The sequence below is a fragment of the Nicotiana tabacum genome, chromosome 14 (assembly GCF_000715075.1).
Source record: "Nicotiana tabacum cultivar K326 chromosome 14, ASM71507v2, whole genome shotgun sequence".
Classification (NCBI taxonomy): domain Eukaryota; kingdom Viridiplantae; phylum Streptophyta; class Magnoliopsida; order Solanales; family Solanaceae; genus Nicotiana; species Nicotiana tabacum.
The window spans coordinates 8,466,511-8,492,004 of NC_134093.1; the positions used below are offsets into that span (position 1 = coordinate 8,466,511).

At 37.6% G+C, this 25,494-nt stretch overlaps 1 protein-coding gene across 1 annotated transcript; it reads right to left on the reverse strand.

Moving 5' to 3' along the window:
* Window positions 1-25,374, reverse strand: LOC107801668 (protein NO VEIN-like). Its single transcript, XM_075229949.1, is given in 14 exon segments — window positions 1-1,454; window positions 1,895-2,152; window positions 3,864-4,181; window positions 4,300-4,699; window positions 5,557-5,666; window positions 8,554-8,703; window positions 8,705-10,206; window positions 10,454-11,000; window positions 11,870-12,040; window positions 17,723-17,821; window positions 18,587-19,170; window positions 19,173-19,255; window positions 22,497-22,834; window positions 24,802-25,374. Coding segments are annotated over 14 exon segments (5,874 nt in total). The 5' UTR covers window positions 25,090-25,374; the 3' UTR covers window positions 1-428.
* Between the last annotated feature and the right edge of the window lie 120 nt (window positions 25,375-25,494).

A 25,494-nucleotide genomic window follows, 5' to 3' on the forward strand; every position in this document is an offset into this window, starting at 1 on the left:
TTCACAATAAACTCAATTTGTATTTGCTATCAACCTTCTAGTATACAAATTTTACTTGAATCAACAATGATATAGTATTTAAGAAAACAAATACAAGGAACATCTCCATATACATATATTGTTGTCATTTCTAAAATGAGACTTACAGTATAAAGTGAAGCACTTAGCTGAAATTACTGGCTCCCCAAGGTGAAACTGCAATCCAGCTCAAGCTTCCCCAACAATGTTAGGTCAATATTTACCGTAAATTCTTAAATAAAGCACTTTGAAAATGATGTGCAGCTCAGCCGGCGGCTGAATGATGCAGCCTGGACAATTTCTTATTCTCTATCATCTGCTAAAACTTTAGTCCAGTTGATTGAGTTCTTGTATGATTGTATGAAGTAACAGAAATTAGTGTATCATTCTAATGTACATCTTAAAAAGTATCATGACTTGGATATTGTGAGAGCTAACTGAAGTTTACCAAGCTGACAAAGTCTGAATGGGTTTTTGTATACCGTCACTGCTGCTGAATTATTGGGCAATAATACAACATGGGCAACGCTAAAAGATTCACCTTTCTTAACTGCAAACTGCCATTCCCTCGAGCTAATATGGAACCAATCCTTTCCCATCAATCTAGTTGCCTTTACTTCTATGTATTCGTCATCTCCCACAACAAGGTCATAGGGAAGCCCCGTTTCGTTGGTTTCATTGACCCATTTCACAAGAGGCTCACCGAGTTTCTCCGAGAAGTACTTGAAAGCAAAAAATTCTCCAAGCCTGCCAGTTTCCCATTGAGCATCAGTTGTGCCTACATACAGCTGATCTCTTTCTGTCACATCAGATGAACTATAATTCACGTCTTGTGGTTCAGTCATGGGATGAGAAGAATCGAATGCCTCCTTCATAGTACCAGGTACGAGCACATTACATCCTACTACAACTGCATCTGCTGCTGGACCGTTGTCCACATTCTCCACACAAGTCATCTCAGTTGGAGGCAGCTCACATGTTATGATTACAATTTCTTCCACTGTCTCCTCTTTCGATTGTATGCCACGTGCTGCCTCTGACTTCGCAACACACACACTAGAGCGTCGAAAACCAGGAGCGGTTTTCCAGTCTGTAGGTGGCCAGTTTGAGATGATTCCTGGTCTCTTCTTGATTTTCACAGGGTTTTTCTCATCAATTGTTCTAGAAGAGCTCATCATCCCTGTCTCACTATCTGTTGACAACGGAACATTTCCGAGTGACCAAACAGATTCTCCTGCAGGAAGCTTAGGCATTTTCTGGCTATTCAAAATGAAAAACTCAGTTTGCTCCTCATTGGAACCTGATTCTGCCATAGTTGTGATCATATGAAGAAAGTTTGCCAAGTGCAAGTCGGGAGTTCCAGAAGAAAACAGACGAGAAATCTCCATGAATATTGAGTGAGAATCTGATTCTTGAGTGGCATACAAGATGTTTCCCTGTCAGAGTAAAAAAACAAATTACCTATACATACTTTTGTTTTTATGAGGAATAAGATTTCAACTAATAAAGATCTGCACATTCTTAATAATGTTAGATCTCCATGAACAACTGGGAAAGGGAAAACCCATATCTAACAAGCATGTGTTGTAAGTTTATGAAATATTCAGCCTAAAAAGATCCGGAAATTGAAAGGGAAGAAAAGCAAAAAACACAAAGGAGACATAACTCAAGATTTGTACATCACTGTGTAGAAGTGCTACAGTCTTGGCTTACATAGGAGCGGTCTTACATATTTATTCCAATCTGACCATTAGATAATCCTTTTTCATAAGAGTTCAATAAAGTATCAAATAACACACAGATTTTCCAAAAACATCTCATGTATGTAACACAATATGGATATAAGAACCCATATATGCTGTCATGATTAGAATACCTCTAGCAGACAACTGCATTCAAACCGTTTCTTCGATGCTATTTGAGAGCTTTTTATAACATTCCTGAAGAACAACTTTTCTACAACAACAATCTGTAGGTATTTCAAGTTGCGAAATCTGGACTGGCTGAGCTGCAAATACTTGTCTGGATGAACACTATAAATATAGCGTTGAGCATATGGAAGGGCCCAGTTGACCACTGAAGCTACAAAGCTAGAGTCTGTTGAACCATCATATATTGCTTCACGAGTTACAACCTGCAAAAGAACAAATACTAAATATTTCAAATTGACCTGAAAGTCGTGTTACTCTAAGTCTGCCCCAATTTAAGTGTCTTAATATGACTAGGCACAGGTATTAAGGCAAGAGTGAAGTTTTATCGTAATTAAGCAAGTAATGGTCAAAAAATTGGAGAAAACTTTAACTTTTCGAAAAGTTAACTTTCTTTGATGAATAAGTGGGACAAATGATACCTTTTTTTTTGTAGGATACTAAGAAAGCATAGAATTGTATGAAAGTGGACATCAACTGGAATAATCCAAAATAGTATAGCTATAGTATAGAAAATGTGGGACAAAGGAAGTAAACATCAATATCGAAAGAGCAACTAGTATACACGTGGAGAAAAGATAATTCAGATTCCATTTAAGCAAAGACTAGCATGTTGTTTATTTTGATGATCTTTGTTTGACTAGAGAATACTCTGCGACACTTAGCTTGAAAAGAAAGGAAAAAGTGTTCGTGTGTGGTTTACACTTCTTATTCACTCTCTCCCAACTAACTTGTCCTTGTTGTTACTCCTCTGTTTTAATGTGATGGTCTTTCTATTTTGGGACATCCCAAAATATTTGACATTAGTCCAACATGCATTATATATATATATATATATATATATATATATATATATATATATATATATATATATATATATATTCGGGATGGATTTACTGAAAAATGGTGTGGTTTCTGTATGGGTCAAAATCTGCCTTAATGGGATTTAGCACGGAATGGTATTATGGAAAGTGATGCGGCCGAGGTCGACTAGTAGCAAGTACGGTACTAACAGCTAGTTTTTGTAATAGGATATTTAAGGGAATATTCCATTAAATATTCTATGTACTGGTACTTTTAGGGTTGACTGAGGATATGTCCCACCCATATAAATAGAAAGAGAGATAAGGGGAAAAGGCAGGTAATATTTTCTAATAAGAGCACTTTTTGAGAAGAAGACTCTCTAGAAAAGATACAAACACTACCTTTCTGATAAGATTCTACCATCCATTATTCCATACTTTTCCATCAGATCCGAGAATAGTTCCGATATTCTAAAATTTGTCTATCATTCATCACTGTCAGAAAGAGGAATCATCCACCTCATTCAATATTGGGTGAATCATTCCCTTTATTTACGTTAATGCCATTTATTGTTGTTTATTGCTTGATATTCTTCCGTCATTACTCATCTTGAAATATTAAATGCACACTGCATTTAATCCCTCACCAACATTATCCTGCGTTATCGGTGTTAACTAGTTATAAAATCCAGGGATATTATTGTTAACTAGGTTTAATCCTTCACCCCATAAACTTAATTAGTTTAACCGAAGATTTACACTTTCTGGTCAAACAGTTTCAGCAGCTACTTAGCACATGGGTGATAAATTAAAATAATTGAGTTTGAGAACTTACAGATTTGTCATACTTTTTTCTTTTTCTTTCCAAAGGAGATGGTCTTACTGAAATTGGTGTGATTCAGACATTTTTTTTTTGATAAGTGGTGTGATTCAGAAGTAATCTAGTACACGATGGATAAATTTAAGCAAAACTAATTTAGGAACTAGATAACATGATGTAGATATAGGAGAGCCTAGTGGGCATCTTAGATCTGTCTCTTTCAAAAACAGCAACTCTTTCTCCTGTATACATGGGGACAGAAACGCAAAGGGATGGCGGTGTAACTTAGCTTACCTCTGATAGAGAAGGAATATTTAATTTGTGCATGAACACTGAAACTTTTGTTCGAAGAATCTCCTTTTCCTCATCATTGAGTTGCCCAAAGTAGAGAAACGTAATATTGTCAAAATACTTAAATTCCTTTCTCAACTTATCATCATCACACCAACAGATGAGCCCAAAGGATGGGTCCAGAGATACCCATTTATCTTCTGCAGTTGGAAGCACCAGATAATCCTTGGTCAAAAGACCTTCCCTCAAGAAACCAATATCTTCAGATCTCAAAGACCCTGAATTTAGCTCATTAACCCACTTGAGAAATATATGGAATACCTGAAAAACAAGTATTAAATTCTTTAAGCTAAGATATTCATCAAAACATTGTTTCATTAGCATCAAAATCATTCATCAACTATTACAATGGATGTATTTTAGCATAAAGATAGCTTACACTCTTAGCTGCTTGTGAAGGTAAAGCAGCAGCTGACAACTGCAGCAATATTTGAAGGTATCGACGAAAATGAGGGAGCTCATCCACTCCACATTCTTTCACAAAAAAGTCATGAAGGGCGGGATACATGCTACATAACATTTTGGTGAAAGGGTGCTGAACTGAATGTGGGTCAAATTCCGGGCAGACCATCTTCACTTGGTCCACCGAACCAGTTGAATCACGCCAAAAGACTTCTTTAGATGACAAAAAAACACCAGGTATAACATCTTCAAGTGAAGCAACCAACTTACAAGGGACAAACACAAAAGGTCCATTACATAATTCTTCAACAACTTTTCTCTCTGAAGTATTCATCCTACTCCAGATGAAAGCATAGAACTTTGACATTTGTGATAAACTGAAAAAAGGTAGCAATGGATGGGCATGAAACTTCAGAATAATGATGAGATAGAGCTCAGAATGAATGAAACCCGACACCTATACCAGTTTCTTCTTTTTATCTAGCATTCAGGACACTAAGGGGTCGTTTGGTATGAGGTATAAGAAGGTATATTGCTGGTATACAAATTTAATACCACCTTAATACTTTGTTTGGTTAGCAAACCTGGTATAAGTTATCCCGGGATTAAAATTAGTACCGGGATAACTTATACCTTGTAGAGGGTGGGATAATTAGTGCCGGGATAACTTATACCTTCTTCTTAGAAATTATGCAATTGTCATTTTTAATACAACATACCAAACAGTGGATAAAAAACAATACCAGGATAACTAATCCCGGCATAACTTATCCCGGCATAAGCCGTATTCAAACCAAACGACCCCTAAAGATGTTAGAAGGGGACATGTTAAAGGCTAAACAATACCTGACAATTAATGATATGGGATCTTTTGTTTCAGTTTATATCTAAAAGAATCCATGGTCCATTTCAAGGAACTCGTAGAACTAGTTAAGATTATTATAACCAGTCAATAATGGGGAAAGGCACAAACATGACTCTAGCAAAGCAACAATCTAATGACCTGGACAAGTTGTTGATGTCCTAAACAAAAGATATTATACAATATAACCAACTACAGTATGTAACTATATGAGACCAATTGATGCAACATGGACTCCTTGACCCTTAACTAATTCCTAAGACTATCCGCAGGAAATGAAATGCGGAACCATAAACATAATTTTCTTCAGACAAATGAAAAATTTAAGCATCTAACTGTTTACACACGTTTTGCAGAAGAAAGATCAGTTACCTAGCACTCAAAGATGCTTTAGCTCTCCAAACATTAAGAATTGTTAAAGTGTCATCAACTGTAACTTGTGTTTTCAAACCAAGAGCTGTCAACAACTTTTCGCTTCTCACCTGTTTCACAACAGAAGCATTAAATTTCAAGTTAAAATGAGCTAATTAAAGGAACTCCAATAAATTTCAAGGTAAAATGAGCTAATTAAAAATAAGTTCTGGTACTTCCCTATAGCATCTACAAGTCCTTGGAATCAATGCAGACTTAGCTTAAGTTAAAATGAGCTAATTTCAAGTTAAAATGAGCTAATTAAAAATAAGTTCTGGTACTTCCCTATAGCATCTACAAGTCCTTGGAATCAATGCAGACTTAGCTTAAGATAGGTACAATGGAAGAGAAAAATCCATATAGGTGATATCTACTACTTGGGGATAGGGGTGTTCATGGTTCGGTTTGGATCGGTTTTTCCCTAAAAAGAAACCAAACCAATTAAGTTGGTTCTTAAAATATTAGAACCAAACCAAACCAATAAAGTCGATTTTTTATCGATTCGGTTTTTGTCGGTTTTTTCGGTTATTTATCGATTTTTTCTTAAATATGAGACATACACTACCAAAACTTATATTCCGGCGACTACATTTTCAACGTAACACTATCAAACCAATTGCTCTTTGAGAAATCTATCATTTACCAAGATATATTGATGATAATTGAATCAAATAGTGATGAATACTTTAAGTACTCAATTAAAAATCGATTATTTTTAACATGAAATAAATTGTTTTACATAGCAAAAGAAAACTACCAATCAAACTAGAATGTAAAGGCAAAGAATTAAATTATTATAATAGCAAAGGACTAGACTAAAAATACAAACGCCTAATATGTACCCTAAAATTTTAGAAACTTTATATAAAAATATACATATATATGTGTAATAATAAATTTAAATAGCTACTCTATAGTCGGTTTGGTTCGGTTATTAAAACCAAAACCAAATCAAATTTGATCGGTTTTTAAAATTCAAAACCAAACCAAACCAAACCTAAAATATATCAGTTTTTTGGTCGGTTTGGCTCGGTTTTCGGTTTGGTTCGGTTTTTCGGGTTTTTATGAGCACCCCTACTTAGGGGGTTTAGACTTGGTACAGAACTTCTATTATTATTACTATATATATATATATACACACACACACACGCTTATCTTTTTTTACTTGCACTTTTATTTAATTTTGGTAATGATGATGATATAAGTTGAGCTTAATGAAAGGAATGAGGATTCATCTCACCAACCCCAACTTGTTTGGGGTTGAGGTGTAGTTGTTGTTGTTTGTTGTTGTTACATAGCAGGAAGAGAAAAAATAAAAAGAAGCTACCACCACAAATTCATGGAAAATAAACAAAAATAATAAACTAAGGTTACAAATGCTAATTGAAAGAAGAATATGAAGCCACAAAGAATAAAGGGAATTTTCAACAAGCACATGTCAGCCCAACAAGAGCAAGACTGAAAGTTAAGTAGCTTCTCCTGAAAGTCAAATCCACTCGCACTTGCTTCTAACATATACAGTTCTTGGGAAAATTAAAACCATAAAAGAAGGCTGAAATAGTGAAAACTCCTCTGTAGAACTAACTAAAAATATAAATAAATAGATAAACCAGATCGGATTTGAGCTGACCACTTAGTCAGTTTCCTACCACAGTAAAAATACTGCATAAATAAGAAGAGTTAGTTTGCAGTACCAGAATGAGGTGTGAAAAAAGCAGCCACATCATATTTTTAATACAGGCTACACTGTGATCACTAGATTCTTGCACAAATAATCATGGACAAGCCATGTTAATAGGTTGAAGCTCCTCATACAAATGTTTATTGACATGAAACTACCAGGTTAAGCAACTACTTCAAGTAACACCCAAGACCCATGGTTCAGACCAGTGTTATAAATAGCGTGAGGCGAGGCGATGCGAACAACCTGCGCTATTTTGGCTCTGTTGCGTTGCGATTGTAAAAGGCGAGCGCCTCTGCCTGTGTAGCGAGAGGCGAGCTGTGGCGTCGCTTTTTGAAAAAAAAGAAAGAAAAAGGCGCAGACATTAAAAGAAAAGACCAGCGACTTAAAAAATTAGGGCTTGCAGCAATTTCACGTTTCTTTCTTCTTCAACCTTCAAACAACAGAGCAGCCAAGTCCACCCAAGACGATTTCAACCTGAAAGTTTCAAGTTTCTGCCATCCTCTTCTTCATCCAAGTCGACCCAGCCCAGGTTTCTTCTTCTTCTTCTTTCTTCTTTCTTCTTTCTCCTTTCTTTCTTTCTTCCTTTTCCTTCTTCTCTTCTTCTTTCTATTTTTTTGGCTCTTTTTTTTGTCGAGCAACAGTGCAGAACAGAGAGTCTGCTGCTCTGGTTTTTTTTTCGTTTTTCTTCTTCTTCTTCTGATCTTCTCTTTTTTTTTTTTTTTTTTTTGGCTCTATTTTTGATTGAGCAGCAGTACTGCACCCTGTTTTTGCTATTGTTTTTGCTCTGTTTTTTCAATTCTTTCACTGTTGGGAAGAGGCGGAGAACTTCAAAACTTCAAACCTGAAATTTCCTCCTTTTTCAGTTATAGAGTAGAATTAATTGCATATTGTGATATGAATCTACTATGACTATCTATTGAGTTTTTAATTTTTGAATTGATATATTTATTAATATATTATTGTTATTGAGTTTTTAGTTATATATATAATATTTTATTTTTTTTGTATAAATTGTCGCTTCACATCAAAAAGGCGAGCGCTTCGCTGTGCGCCTCTCGCCTCAGTGAAGCAGGCCCTCGTCGCTATTTGTCGCCGCACGCTACACAAAACACTGGTTCAGACCAGTTCTAACATCCACTAAAACACGCATTTTTTTGTTTCTCTTTTTGGGTCTTTCCCTGTTAGGGGAGAGGGTAGGGCTTTACACCTACAAAAACCAAGAAAATGTTCTGATTAATAATCACTACATAAAACTTCATTAAGATCAGACAGACCTTTGGAATGGAATAAGGAGCATTGTCGCCAAAAATTGAGCGCACAGCCTCACAATCATGGAATAACTCCCTTGGACAGTGGAGCTCATCATCCATGCTTGATGCTAGCCAGTGAACATCACGGAGGATTCTGGTGAATGAAGAGTCAAAATAACTTCCTTTCTCCAGTGGAACTGAAATAGGAGCCAATAACCTTATCACAAAAATAACCATCCCACAAATTATCAAGCACCTCCAAGACATACTTGCATTTTTCCTTGTCATGCGTTGAAGATAAGCGTGACAGCAAATCGGCACACTCTTCAGATACCCAATCTTTTGCAACTGATCCTTTGGAAATCAAATCTTTATCCCATGTTGCATTCGTGGGAGCAGAGCATACACCAGAAATACTTTTCTCAACATGAAGAACTCGTACATAATCAGTGATTCTAATTTCCTGGAAAAACTTTCTCCACTTTAACACACCTCCAGAAAACAATTTGTTGATTGGATGCTTTAAGTACACATCCTCAATCTCATGCCACTCAAGATCCAATGCATGGATTAATTTACTCATATCAATGGGATTTTCAAATTCTTTGCTGAAATGGATAGGAAACTCAACAGGACGTTTCCAACCATGATTTGTCAATATGAAAGCATTTTCGCGCACTTTGCTGATAATTTGGTCTTTTTCTGATTGACAGTCAGGGCAACTGGATTGTAAGTGGAACAGCAAGAAGGCAAGATACTCTGTTATTGTCTCTCTATGTCCTTGTCCATTTTGATCTCTGCAGAGAAATGGTAGAATATGCATCTTTACTATTTGATGTGCCGATAAACATCGGACACCAACTATATACAGCAACCTAGTAACATTATCTACTATTGATGATTCAGAGCATGACGTGCCAAGAGCAGCAGCTGCAGAAAGAAATGCAGGACTCACAGTTCTAAGAGTAGAATACAATATTGAGAAAGTGTCTGGCGCATACTCATCATTAGTTGTAGTGCCCATTGAATCAAAATGCAACCAAATTGTACCTTCATCCGGTGATCCATATTTACCATCTGAATGGGGAATAAAGGGAATTTTCTTGAGTTCCTTCACGAGATATGATTCACTCCCAAAATCTGCGAAGTTTTTTCCGTTTGATGACATCGTAAAAAATGCGTTTAACCACATACATAACCATTCCAAACCCATTGAGTTTAGACCACCGTCCGAGGAGCATAAAGAAGTTACAACTTGAAGGAGAAATTTGAGTCCATATTCCTCAATTCCTAGAGCCCTGACTAATAAATCTGGTAGAACTATATCTTTACGCAAGAAACCAACACCAAGATGCTAGTGAAGCAAGCCAACAGGAAAAAGGTTACGGGCCTCTTGGCTCCAATTTCTCAAAACTTTGCATGGAGGAACCCACTCATTATCCATACCTTCTATTATTAAGCAGTTTGACGTGCGTAATCTAGAAAGAATCATCCGAGGAAGATTAGAAAAGAAACCATGAACCTCCCCTACAAGGGTAACAAAACTCATATAAACTGTAACACCCTTTGCTGAATTATCCTTAAAACACGGCAAATCACAAAATGACGTCTCTGCACTAACAAACAAGCCAGGGAACTCTGACAACAACCACTGGTTCCAAGGACTATCTCCATATGCTTAGGAGCCTTATTAGACGCAACTTGAAATAATCTGGGCCCCTTAGGATCAATTCTAATAGAATTGGGAAAAGTTGTTGGGCCCATGTGTGGAGGCCCAGGCCTATACTTGCTAAAAACTTGACCGGACATATGATAATTAAAAGAGGACCGGCCCATTCTGCCTTTCCAGCCCGCATCACTAACCCAGGGGCATTCACGTCTTTTCCTCATGATAAAATTTTGTCTTCTTCTCCCAAATTCGAACCCCCCGTCTCTTCTCGATCTAACGTCTGATTCCGGCTTAGTCCACTGATCCGGTGAGTCCTCCCCTCCTTTCTATTTGACCTTCCCTTTTCTTCCGCTACTACCACAAGCATAAAGATAGGGCGAAATTCAGGGCTCAACCAAACCCTATAACTCAAGTAGCCATCTTCCACCACAGTGGAGAAAGGGATTCTGCCCCCTTTCCTCACCACAATCCTCACTCGCGAGAGATCGTGTAGGCTGCAAGTGACATCAATAAAAACCCCACAGATTTCCCCAATCTTCTTGAAAAGGTCAAGACACCAAAGATGCACCGGGAGACCCACCATGTTGACCACCAATGTTTCGCCGTGGAAACGAGGGTCGAGACACCCATCGTGCTCCACCCATCTGTCTAGCTTTAAGAAGTTCCCATCGAACCACTTGTTTTCTCTGACAAGAATTTCTGAAGCTTGAGACTCGTCGACAAATCGAAAGAGATATTGCGTGCCCCCGGTTGCGATATTTTCAGCCCGTCCTTGACGTTCCATACCTCTGCTACCCAGTTCCTAACAGAACCAATCCATTTGGAGAAAGACCCAATCAGACAAGAGTCCAAGAAACCCTTGCGCCTGAGAGTGTCCTCCTCAACAACGAGAAGTGCGCCTCCTGCCCTACGTCGAGCTTTCGATGGCATCTTCCCCCAAGTTCTAGGGCTGGCCAAAAGGCAGCCTTGGTGAATGACATGTTTTCCCGCTTTCTAGATTCTAGGGAGAAGTAGGAGCTTCTCTCTCAAGAATCCACCATATCTAAATTCGGCTATCCCAAAATACTATCTATAGCTTCGGTGCTGCACGATGCCTGAAAAATCATAGAATGACGCCGGAATTTGACGATTTTAGTCGGAAAATAGAAAAAATCTTCTGATTTAGGAGGAACTGGGATGGGTAGGCTCGGAAAAGCCTCGCGAAGAGGCTGATTGAAGAAGTAGTGAGGTCTCGTCGAAAAAAGCCTCACCTGTCGCCAGAAGATAGTGAAAGTCGCCAGAATTTGGAGATTCTTGAATGGGTAGGCTCGCAACAGCCTCGCGATGAGGCTGTCTAAAGAAGAAAAAGTGAGATTTGGCCGGGATAAGCCTCGCGCGCCGGCGCGTGGATGAGAAGTCGCCGGAACTGGGCCGCGCGTGAGTGGTCGTACGCCGGAGATTATAACTGGGTTTTGGTCGCGATAGACTTGTCTCTTGGAGGGTGGTGGTACAATCCTAGGATTCATGAAAGAGAAATGTCTCAGAGAAAGTGCCTGAGAGCATTTGCTATCATCTCTCCCTCATTTTTTTCTCTGATCAACATTCAATTTTCTATCTTCAAGTACTGGCTGAAGGCATATGTGAGTTACATATGAGAACCCGAAGAGAGAATTCATAAAAATATTGTAACACCTTGCAGAAAATAAAAATCTCAGTTGTGTACGACTCACCACTTTCGCACACCAAGAGCTTTTCGGAATGATTGGTAGCATCCCTTTCAGGTGATTCAACCTCAATACATTGGTGAAACGTTTGGAGCTTATCATACAAACTATTCCACATTCCACATTTAATAGATTTGACCTGCAAAGTCATATTACAATCAAATAAGCAAAAGATATGGTAATAAAATCAAAGAAGTACAATGACATTAGGCACAAAATGAAGGAAAATTATCAAAGGCGAAAAGTACAAAAAAGCTCTAAGGTCCGTTGGGGCTTTAAGAGTGTAAGAAGGCACAGGAAAAAATATGTTATTGATATTAGATACTCAATATAATACAAGAGGTCCTATTTATAGCTATAGTCTACAAAGTACATATTACTCCATTCCAATGTGGGACTACACATAACTAACACTCCCTCTCAAGACGGTGCATACACATCATATGTATCGAGCTTGTTACACATGTAACTAATACGAGAACCAGTAAGAGACTTAGTGAAAATATATGCTAGTTGATCATTCGACTTTACAAACTTTGTAACAATATCTCCTGAAAGTATTTTTTCTCTGACAAAGTGACAGTCGAGCTCAATGTGTTTAGTCCTCTCATGGAACACCAGATTTGACGCAATATGAAGAGCAGCTTGGTTATCACACACCAATTCCATCTTGTTGATTTCTCCGAACTTTAACTCCTTGAGCAACTGCTTGACCCAAACTAACTCACACGTTGCCATAGCCATGGCCCAATATTCGGCCTATAGATCGAGCAACTACATTCTGTTTCTTGCTCTTCCACGAGACCAAATTACCTCCTACTAGAACACAATATTCAAACGTAGAACGTCTATCAAAAGGTGATCCTGCACAATCAGTATCTGTGTACCCAACAATCTGTTTGTGGCCTTGATCCTCAAATAGTAATCCTTTGCCTGGAGCTGACTTTATATACCGAAGAATGAGAACAACTGCATCCAAGTGACTATCACAGGGAGAATCCATAAACTGACTTACAACACTCACCGGGAAAAAAATGTCAGGTCTAGTCACTGTGAGGTAATTCAATTTGCCAACCAACCTCCAATATCTCGCAGGGTCTCTAAGAGGCGCCCCTTGTCCAGGCAGAAGATTAGCATTCGGATCCATAGGAGAGTCAATAGGTCTGTAACTCATCATTCCAGTCTCCTCAAGAATGTCTAAGGCATACTTCCGCTGTGAAATAACAATACCTGAGCGACCTCAATATGTAAAAAATACATCAATCTATCCAGATCCTTAGTCTGGAAGTGATGAAAGAGATGCTGCTTCAGATTAGTAATACCATCCTGATCATTGCCAGTAATAACAATATCATCAACATAAATCACTAGATAAATACACAGATTAGGAGCAGAATGCCGATAAAACACCGAGTGATCAGCCTCACTACGAGTCATGCCGAACTCCTGAATAATTGTGCTGAACTTACCAAACCAAGCTCGAGGGGACTGTTTCAAACCATATAGTGACATGCGCAATCTGCACACACAACCATTAAACTCACCCTGAGCAACAAAACCAGGTGGTTGCTCCATATAAACTTCTTCCTCAAGATCACCGTGGAGAAAAGCATTCTTAATGTCTAACTGATAAAGAGGCCAATGACGTACAGTAGCCTTGGACAAAAAGAGACGAACAGATGCTACTTTAGCCACGGGAGACAAAGTATCACTATAATCAAGCCCAAAAATCTGAGTATATCCTTTTGCAACAAGACGAACCTTAAGCCGATCAACATGGCAATCCGGGCCGACTTTGACTGTATAAACCCAACGACAACCAACAGTAGACATACCTGCAGGAAGAGGAACAAGCTCCCAAGTGCCATTCGCATGTAAAGCAGGCATCTCGTCAATCATAGCATGTCGCCATCCTGGATGAGATAGTGCCTCACTTGTAGACATAGGGATAGAAACAGTGGACAAAGAAGATGTAAAAGCATAATGAGGTGACGACAGACGATGATAATTTAAACCGACATAGTGGGGATTAGGACTAAGTATGGATCGTACACCTTTGCGAAGTGCAATTGGTCGACTAAGAGGAGACAAGTCCGCAGCAGGTGCAGAATCTGATGCAGGACGTGAATCAACTGGGCCTGATGCTGGCTGTGGACGAAGATGATAAGTCAAGAGTGGTGGAGCTGTAGAAGGTGGAACTGGATTATGTGGAGTAACTGGAGTTATAGGTAGTGGAGCTACAACTGGAGCTGTAGGTAGAGGAACTGGAGCTATAGGTGGTGGAGCTACAACTGGAGCTATAGGTGGTGAAACTACAACTGGAGCTGTAGGTCGTGGAGTTGGAGTGACTGAATCTCCAAAAGATGAAACTGGTAGTACCTTAGAAATATCTAAGTGATGACCTGAACCTATGAAGTATGATTGGATTTCAAAGAAGGTAACATCAGCAGACATAAGGTGCCGCTGGAGGTCAGGAGAGTAGCATCGATCCCCCTTTTGTGTTCTCGAGTAACCCAGAAATACGCACTTAAGAGCACGAGGAGCTAACTTATCTGTTCCTGGAGTAAGGTTATGGACAAAACAAGTGCTTCCAAAGATACGGGGTGGAAAAGAGAACAAAGATAAGTGGGGAAATATGACAGAGAATGGAATTTGGTTCTGGATAGCTGAAGATGGCATACGATTAATAAGATAGCAAGATGTGAGAACTGTATCGCCCTAAAAACGCAACGGAGCATGAGATTGTATGAGTAGGGTACGAACAGTTTCAATAAGATGTCTATTCTTTCTTTCAGCTACCCCATTTTGTTGAGATGTGTACGGACAAGATGTTTGATGAATAATCTCATGAGATTTCATAAACTGCTGAAATGGGGAAGACATACTCTCGGGCATTATCACTACGAAATGTGCAAATAGAAACCCCAAATTGATTTTGAATTTCAGTGTGGAAGGTCTGGAAAATAGGAAACAGCTCAGATCGATTTTTTATCAAAAATATCCAAGTACACCTGGAATAATCATCAATGAAACTAACAAAGTAGCGGAATCTCAGTCAACCAATTGCACACCGCAAAGGTGTACGATCCACACTTAATCCTAATCCCCAATATGTCGGTTTAAGTTATCATTGTCTGTCATCACCTCATTATGCTTTTATATCATATTTGTCCATTATTTTTATCCCCAAGTCTACAGGTGAGGCACTATCTCATCTAGGATGGCGACAGGCTATGATTGACAAGATGTCTGCTTTACATATGAGTGGCACTTGGGAGCTTGTTCTTCTTCCTTCAGGTAAGCCTATTGTTGGTTGTCGTTGGGTTTATGCAGACAAAGACGACCCGGATGGCCAGGTTGATCGGCTTAAGGCTCGTCTTGTTGCAAAAGAATACACTCAGATTTTTGAGCTTGATTATAGTGACACTTTCTCACCCGTGGCTAAAGCAGCATTTGTTCATCTCTTTTTGTCCATAGTAGTTGTACGTCATTGGCCTATTTATCGGTTAGACATTAAGAATGTTTTTCTCCACGGTGATCTTGAGGAAGAAGTCTAGTGGTCTTGTATGCCGATTTCGCAGGTCACTATATGGTTTGAAACAGTCCCCTCGAGCTTGGTTTGGTAAGTTCAGCACAGTTATTCAGGAGTTCAGCATGACTCGTAGTGAAGCTGATCACTCTGTGTTTTATCGGCATTTTGTTCCTAATCTGCGTATTTATCTAGTGGTTTATGTTGATGATATTGTTATTACTGGCAATGATCAAGATAGTATTACTAATCTGAAGCAGCATCTTTTTCAGCACTTCTATACTAAGGATGGCAGATTGAAGTATTTTCTAGGTATTGAGGTCGCTCAGTCTAGATCAGGTATTGTTATTTCACAGCCGAAGTATGCCTTAGACATTCTTGAGGAGACTGGAATGATGAGCTGCAGACCTGTTGACACTCTTATGGATCTGAATGCTAAGCTTCTACCAGGACAGGGGAGCCTCTTAGAGATCGTACGAGATATAGGAGGTTGGTTGGCAAATTGAATTACCTTACAGTGACTAGACCTGACATTTCTTTTTCGGTGAGTGTTGTAAGTCAGTTTATGGATTCTCCCTGTGATAGTCACTGGGATGCAGTTGTTCGTATTCTTCGATATATAAAGTCAGCTCCAGGCAAAGGATTACTATTCGAGAATCGAGGCCACGAGCAGATTGTTGGGTACACAAATGCTGATTGGGCAGGATCACCTTCTGATAGACGTTCTACATCCGGATATTGTATTCTAGTAGGAGGTAATTTGGTCTTTTCGAAGAGCAATAAACAGAATGTAGTTGCTCGATCTAGCGTCGAAGCAGAATATCAGGCCATGGCTATGGCAACGTGTAAGCTAGTTTGGGTCAAGCAGTTGCTCAAGGAGTTTGAAGTTCGGAGAAATCAGCAAAATTGAACTGGTGTGTGATAATCAAGATGCTCTTCATATTGCGTCAAATCATGTGTTCCATGAGAGGACTAAACACATTGAAATCGATTGTCACTTTGTCGGAGAAAAGATACTCTCGGGAGATATTGTTACAAAGTTTGTGAAGTCGAATGATCAGCTAGCAGATAGTTTCACCAAGTCTCTTACTGGTTCTCGTATTAGTTACATCTGTAACCAATGTTTTTGAGAGCGAGAAGCGCAAAAAAGCGACAGGGGCTCACCTCGCTTCAAAAGCGAAGCGCACGATTCATTGAAGTGAAGCGCAATTCTTAAAAAACGTAAAGTAAACCTTGCAAAGAGACAAACATAATGAAATAAACTGAAAATATAACACACATATATAAAACTGAAATCAGTAACATTTCAAATAAAAAGGAAAAAAATTAATAATATATATATATATATATATATATATATATAACACACATGTATAATAATAATTAATTTTATAAACTGAAATACATATAAAATTAATCAAATAAACTGAAAATATAACATATATATAATAATTAATTTTATAAACTGAAATACACATTAAAAAAATCAAATAAACTAAAATATAACATATATATATATATATATATATATATATATATAATAATTAATTTTATAAACTAAAATACATATTAAAATTAATAAATAAGAAGAATAAAAGGGGAAAAAAAACCAGCGCCTGCCCTAGCTGTGCGCTGGAGGAGAAAAATTGAAAATAAGAAAAATTGCCTGGAGGTTGAAACTCTAGTTGGATGTTGCTGCTAACGTTGGGAAGGAAAAAGAATGGTCTTTTCACTTTTGGTCTGTTTTGTATAATAAAAACAAAGACCCAAACTTTTTTTTTTTAAAATGACCCCTCTGAACAGAAGCGAGCGCTTCTCGCTTCTGATGGTCGGGTCGCCTCAGTTAGGAAAAAGCGACGGCTTCTCGCTTCGCCTCACTTCTCGCTTAAAGCGACGAAGCGCTCGCTTTTCAAAACACCGTCTGTAACAAGCTCGGTACATATGATTTACATGCACCGGCTTGAGGGGGAGTGTTAAGTAGCTAGTCATGTATAGTGTCCCACATCGGAAAGTAGATACCTATTATGTAATCACTGTATATAAATAGGGCGTTGTACAACAATTTAGATAATCAATAATATAAATTTTTCTCCTTCACAATACTTAATTGATGATTTCAAGCAGCTAAAAGAGAGGCGCCTAAACAAACGCCTATCACAAAAGAGAATTCCTGGATTTGAGATAGGTTTACTTAAAATAGAAGAAATCCATATTCTCCGTGAGCATGAAGCAGAATTCCCTCAGCTGTCTTATGGCTAATTAATTACTTATCAAAAGGATCAGTTAACTTACAGCAACTTGAAGCAACCCACAAAATGGATATGATGAAAACAATCTTGTCATTTTAGTTTTCTTCCTTGCCTTATAGAACTGAAGCATCCTCTGGAAAACCTGAAATGGAAAGAAAAAATGACTGAAGATCAGCATGTGTTTACAATGGTTGTCAACATCTGAAGCTTGGCGAAATACCAAAAACATGCGAAGAGAAGCCAGAAAGCAACAACCATCTATTCTAGTATGCTATGGCAGCTGTTTTTAAACATGGTGGGACTTTGTTGGGCAATGTCAATAACTGTATCTGATTTGCACTGGGTAGGAAAAATTGTAGAACATATCCCTGCTTGCATTTGGTGGACTGTGTGAAGGAAAAGTAATTCCAGGCGTTTTGAAGATAAAGCCAACTCCATTCAGAAAATCAAGTTTTGTTTACTTTTTGGTGTAAAGTAGATTTTACAAATGACGCAGAATCAGTGCTAGAGGACAAAGATTCCCTACAAATTTACAAAAGGGTATATTTGTTTTTTGCTCTATAAACAGCCCTAAAGCACTAAGAGAGTGCTGGATCAGCAGGAACTTTATCTTTCACAAAAGAGTTTAAGTTGTTAGAGCTTAAATGGAAGTAGGTCCAAATGTGTAGAGAAAGTTACTTTCTCGAAGACTTGAACTTCTTTTAGGTATAAAGTGGATACCCTAACACCTTTTTGGTAGTACATATGTGTAAGTCTTGAATCTGGAATAGTTTTTCTTTTTGCAAAAGTAGACAAAAACAGCAACCCAATATAAAGGGTAGACCAGTTATTTGGAGACAGCATCAGTTCAAAGTGATGTATGATAAGTTCATTCTCTGCTAGATAAGAAGCAACTGCATAAATGTACCTCATCTACACCGTTTGTCCGACATGCCTCTCTCCATGTGTTAACGAAAATCTTAATTGAATCATCACCATTTGAAAAATCATTTGTACCGTCGGATTCTTCATTCCACCTCTGAGAAAGTTTTAATCCCTTTTTATTCCTGCGAGTAAAAAGCTCTGCCCGATCCACATCTATTTTGGGTGCTTTTTTGGGTAAAGCCATGGAACTCTGAGCATCATCATGTTTCCTTTTACTCTTGGATTGCCGAATATCCTTACTGTATCCAGCACTGCCACTAGCAGTAGGTAAGCCAAGATCAACTTCAGCTTTCAATCCCAGCCGCATCATTTCTTCAGATGCTGATAGGTTAGGACAGGTGGTTGGTCTGTCCAAACTTTTGGTGTTTCCAGCTGGGCTTCGTGCAGCACTTTCATCCTGATCATCATCACTGCTCTCATATTCTGAAATTGATATAAACCTTGTGTGCTTACCACAAAAAATTTCCTCAGCTGAGGTAAATGATTTGATACGTTCAGACATGGCATTGAAATGCTCATCCAACTGCTTCTTCTGTGCAAAGATAGGAGAGAGCGATTCCAGGTATATTTGCTGGATTCTTTTTTCATACTATATTTGTTAATGGAGCTAGTTTTGAACTGCCTTGCTTGCCTGAGAAATTTAATATGCATCCTGAAGCTTGAAACGCACAAGGAAGAAACATGGATGAGGAATATGAATGATCAGATTTTGCTGAAAACAGAACATAAATGCCACAGCCATATCAACTATTACATGTCCCAAAATCAGTCAGCAGCAGCTGTAGAAGAAGCATGAGAAACATGTGTTAACATGAGCTAGACTATATCTTAAAGGTTTTGTCGCAGACAAGAAATGGCATAAAGTCACTCTTCACTTACCAAGATTAACTAGATTTTACCAATCCTCAAGAATTCAACACCGAAGGACTCAATGATGTGACACTAATAGGTGACAAAAGTACCTACTTCTTCAAAAGATGGGAATAAAGGTCCTGAATGAGGAAGCTCCTTGACAGTCTAGTCATGTCAATTCTCAACTAATATACTAACAAAATAGGAAATCACATCTAAACTTCAGCAAGTTCAATAATTAACTGGAAGGTAAAGTTCGCCATGGTTTAGAAAAATTAAGGAATAAAAGAAGAAGGAAACTCAATACCCAACTTAAAATTCTGCACACACACTCAGGCGTAGAAAGGTGAATGCTAAATTAAAAATACAGAGAACAAAACCTTTCATAGAATATCTAACATAAAACAAAAGAAACATTATAACTGCATGCCAAATTGTCATGGTGGTCCATGTTACCCCAGCTAATATTTAAGATATTCGATTGCAGTCTATTGGGCATTTATGAAGGTTAACTACACCTCTTTCAGAAAATGAAAAATTCTCTCTCAGATAATAACTATTCTCTTCTTATTTATTTATCTATCTCTGTCACAAGGACATCATAATCTTTATTTTACAATTAGAGCAATAAGATGTGCTATTGATCTAAAAAGTACCCCAAGAAGGTAGCAGAAATTAAGACCTTGGAGAACATGCAAAGAGAGGAAGCAAACAATGAAATATAACCATAAAACAAATAAATGACGATACAAGAAATGATAATTTCTTCAACTCCCAAACACATAGTTGAAAGTTAGCATTTCGCTGATCTCATTACCCTTAGTTAAGGGTGAAGCCAAATCATGTTTCTAAGAGATTAATTCACCTTAATTGTCATACATTTTTTAATAATGGCGGTTTCCAGTCCAGCTTGCATGCACCTCAACTAATTCCATCGGGTACCTGCTACCTCCCGCCAGCATAGGTATCAGGCACTCTGTCCATCAAGGCTTAGACAAATTGGAAAAAATCACCTAGTGTTTTTGCCTCCGCTTGGATTTGACCCTGAGACTTCAGGGTTCTCATTCATTGACCATTACGGCCACACCTTTAGGTGCACCCTTGTTATGATACTATCTTCCTATATTAAGAAGAATTAAAGAGGTGGCTGATTCAATTAGAGACAATTCAGATAATGCTTGGAATCGAGAAAGTGATGTTTTACTCATAACCTCATTTTTCACAACCATCATGCTTTTACGAGCTTTGAATGCTTTCTGAATTAGAATTTGTATAGCAAGACAAGTTCATAGTAAATATGCCTATATTACTGCCGATAAAAAGCTTCTGAGATTTCATCAAGCTTTTGATGAAGTTATACTTCTAAGATTATGATATACCTATTTATATGGTTCCTTAGGAACAAAGTGTTTCAGTTATGTCATATTAAAATATGTATGTATACAGGATTTTGCTAACCAACTACATGAATGTAGTAAGTTACCATTGTATTTTAATTTTCTAAAATACCCTTGCCAGCACATTAAACAAGATTGATGAGGGGATTTTTTGTCGTTTTGCTAAACAAACCAACCCAGCATTCTTCTCTTCCTCTGCTTTTTCTTCTCTCTATCCTCCGTGGTGAAACCAAAGCTAAAGTGGAACTGATAAATTGATAACGCGTTGAAGAATTCAACACCAAATAATGCTAGTCTTATAAACAAATTATAAATTAGCCAAGGAAATAAGCTAGGAAAGTTCTCTGCCAAATCAGCATATAAGGAATTTAACTGATCCAATAATCAGGTTGAATGCTGGCCATGGAAGTTGATTTGGATAGTTAAAATTCCTTATAACATAGCTTGCTTCACATGGCTATTAGCAACGGAAGCAGTTTTGACACGGGACAATCTAAGCAAGAGAGGCTATTTTTAATGTTTTAGATGCTACTTACGTGGAGAGGAGGCAGAGACAATAAACATCTCTTTTTACACTGTAAGTGGACTGTTCAACTATGGAGAATAGTCTTCAACTTAAGGGTTATTAAGTGGGCTATGCCAAGAAGAATACCAGAAGTTCTAGCATGTTGGAATAGAGAGGGTAACTTGTCTGCTCATAAAGAGAGATGGAAGATTGTCCCTGCTTTGGTGGACAGTTTGGGAAGAAAGAAATCAAAGATGTTTTGAAAATAAAGCCAGCCACATTCAGAAGATGAAAATGAAGTGCTTGGCTCTCTTTTACTTATGGTTTAAAGGAAAGTAATTAGAAGATCATGAATCTATTTTTGATGTATTAGAATCCTTAAGCGAAGACAAAGGATTAGGAGTTTGTCTTCCTGTTATTCCTCTGAAATCTTGGGTGACTTCACAATTTTTATGCAGTCTATATTTTAATATACAAATATATTACCTTCTCAAACAAAATGGGGAGGGTGCCCTACTATACTCATGTAGCAAGTTAGCAAAATTCATATAAACACACACACTCACACGTCCTTACCAAAGCTATGTTGATAAAGAATAAGAGTTATACGAGAGATTATTTGAGAAAGGCCTGGGGAGGAAGTTTGAGCTGCTATGATGGTAAGTGTTGCCCTCAGAAAGTAATGGTATTGTAGGATACAATACATACTACCCATAAAGAGTAGTGGTATCCCTGTCATGTTGCCCACTAAGAGCAACAAAAGGAGCAGCACACGATTCCCTAGAAGAGAAGCAGTGCCAGAGTAATGTATTACGTTGATAACTATGAGTAACATTAGCCAAAACAAGATGGTCCACTTGGTAAGATCAACCCTACCAAGTTACAGGCATGGACACTAATTTAAGCAGTGACATAATCCCACCACGCAAGTAGCATACACTGTACCACAATTCAGCTCTAAATTTTGTCTTGTGAACTTTTTGCAAAGGCAGGCACCCTCTATGTGCCAAAGTATAAACTTATCTTCACATTGGCTACCAAAAATTTTACAACAATAATAGGTTTCAATAATGAATCTCTCCTACAATATTTAGTTGAGCAGTAAACAAAATCTTGTACGAGTAAAATATGCCACATACCCAAAGCTCTGAATCCGCACACAAAGCTTCTCTTTGCTTCCAGCAGATTTCTTCTCGGCGATGAAATTCAAAAATTCATCTATTTCTACTTTTTTACTTTTATTAGCATCCATGAACTTAGAAAGGAAGGATGTTATCTCCTCGATCGTTATTCTGAAAACTTCTGACACATCAGCATTGATAGAAAAATAATGGATAATAAGCGGGTGTTTCACCAGCGGACCCAATTCCAACTCTTCAAAATGCTCAACCCGCTCATTCTTGCATATTGCTACTTCCAAATCATACAATGTGATAATTCCTTGAGCACCAACAAAGCAGTGGATGAAAGCATTAATCTAAGAAACAGAGATGGGGAAATGAAAATTTAGTAGTCCATAAAATATCTTTGCCTGAAAAAAAAAATTCTTCAACCTATAAATATTCACAAAACGTTCTCCAACAAAATACAAAACTGGTACTTAAGGTTGATCGACACCGAAGCTTAACTCCAATTTCACAGTGTTTTGGGAAGAGGGATCCATTGACCTCTTCCCTTCAGCTTGAAAAAAATGTACCCCCATTTGAAGTAAGGGGGTTGGATATAGAGCATTGCGTCAAATGGCACATCAAGAAATGTAAAAATCCAAAACAGGTGCATCTAAAAGTTGAGATGGAGCCCAATGTACACAACACGCAATGAGTTGAGGCTAGCCTCCAAAACAAAAAATAAAAAGAATTAAAGGGAATAAATCAATTTGAAAGTAGTAATTAAATTTCATAAAAGATTGGGTAAAAGATACCTGTACACAAGAAGCATACAAAAAAGTACAACACCTATTAAAAAGAATAAATCAAAATATAAAGTACCCAAAATAAAATAGTGACTACTAAAGAATCAAGATTATACACCACAGATGTAAATGACCAAGTTGAGCAAAAGCACAGGAAATCATCTGTGTAAAAACTGCCTACTGATTTCAAAACCAATAAGCACATTGCATACTCATTTTTGCATTAATTTTATCATAATAAAAAAAACATGCTAGCTAGTACTAGCGTGCTTGGCCTTTTAAGACATAATATATAATTTTTTTCACCTGTTTTTGAGAGTGTATTTTGTTTACATAAAAGACGAGGAACAGTAACATGCTAGTGTTTTCAAGGGGAAAAGGGTGCAATAAAGCGTGGGCTTTAATGAAATGGATAAAAAATACAAATATGCATGTGTAGCCCAAAACTAATAATTATAAGCATGAATAACAAATATATGGACAAAGAAACTGGGAAAAAAATTACGATACAATGAAATATCAATTGTTTAGTGTTGCTTCTTTAGGATTACAATCATTGGCAAGGAAAAGTATGCCTTAAGAGTTTCGATGACAACATTGGAGTGCCCACTAAGCGGGTCTCAACATGTTTTGCCCCTCGCTTCAGGGCTTAAGCGCGGTTTAAGCACGCCTACGACAACACTAGCGTCACCAAGTTAAACTATACTAATAGTAGAGGCGGATCATGGATTTGAACTTTACGGATTCGAGTTTAGGATTCTACCACAACACATTCAATGTACTAGGTTCAGATCTATTTATTACACTCTATCAGTTTAAATTTATGTGATAAAGTTTGAATAAGAACACATTTTAAAAGAAAGAAAAAGAATCTTTGATAGTTGTGGTCATAAATATGCCAAAATATTTGTGTGTCTATATACTTTTGAAACTTGTGGTATTAATCATCTCATAGTGTGTGTGGCTATAAAAGCTTCTCATAAAGCATAAAATGAAAAATTTAAGTTAAATTATTTCCAAATCTAGAAAGCTTCTATCTTTTGACGGGCTAAAAAAGAATGGTGCCTCGTAAACAGGAACATAGGAATAAGCACAGAGTTTTAAAAAGAAAAGAAGCATTTTCATACTTGTGGTCATAAACATAGCATAACACTTATGTGGCTATCATACTTGACACGTGTGGTCTTAACATTTGTATGGTTATAAAAGTTTCAAATTAAGGTAAAATGGTCTTAACATTTGTGTGGTTATAAAAACTTCAAATTAAGGGTAAAATGAAAAGTTTCAGTTAAATTATTTCCAAATTTAGAAAGTTGTCATCTTTTTGGATCTAACTAAAAAGGAAACATTGTCATATAATGAAATTCTGAAACTTGTGATCTAAAACAATATATACATATTTGTGTGGTTATAAATCATCTCATTAAGGTTAAAAGGGTAATTTTAAGTTGAATTGTTTGTAAAGGTATAAAGTCACATCAGATATACAGGATATGAGTCAAAGCTACGAAAACAGTACAAAGTTGTTGTACCTTCGCCTCAGTAACCATGAGGCTATTGAGAGAGCGAGCTCTAAGAGTTGTGAAACCCAAACAATCCCAAGAGTCGGATTTAAGTAAAACCAAAGCTGCTTCTGAAACTTTCCAAGAGGACACATTTTCACCAGCCTCTATTAGGTCTTTACGTGCCTTAATTACAGCATTATTAACTCTATCAATAAATTCAGAAACTAAAGATTTCTTTTTTTTTTCACTTTGAGGGAGGTTGCTGCTGAAATTGAAACTCAGGGTTTTGTTGCACATTTTCAACACCCTCGGCATTATTACCACTTGAGGAAGTCTGCGGAGGTGGCGGACACTGAAATTGGAAGTTGCTAGGATTAGGGTTTTGTTGTAGTGGAAAATTCACAAGATTAGGGTTTTGAATTGGAATATTGGGGTTTTGGTGCACATTTTCACTCTCAGCATTTAGCTGCTGTGGCTGTAACGGTGGGCCGCGCGAGCCGCCAACTCCGCCTCCGCCTCCGCCTCCGCCTCCGTTTCGCCGTGGCTGTTCATTCATTATAAGAGAGTGTGAGTAAGGGGAGGAACGCAACGGATGGGTTTAAAAGAGGGTTTAAGGAGTGCGCTTCTTTATATGTAGGCAAATGAAGTCGCGCCAAAAGGAGATGTTTCATTTTTATTTTTTTTACTACACTATAATATACTATTTTTTTTCCAAAATCA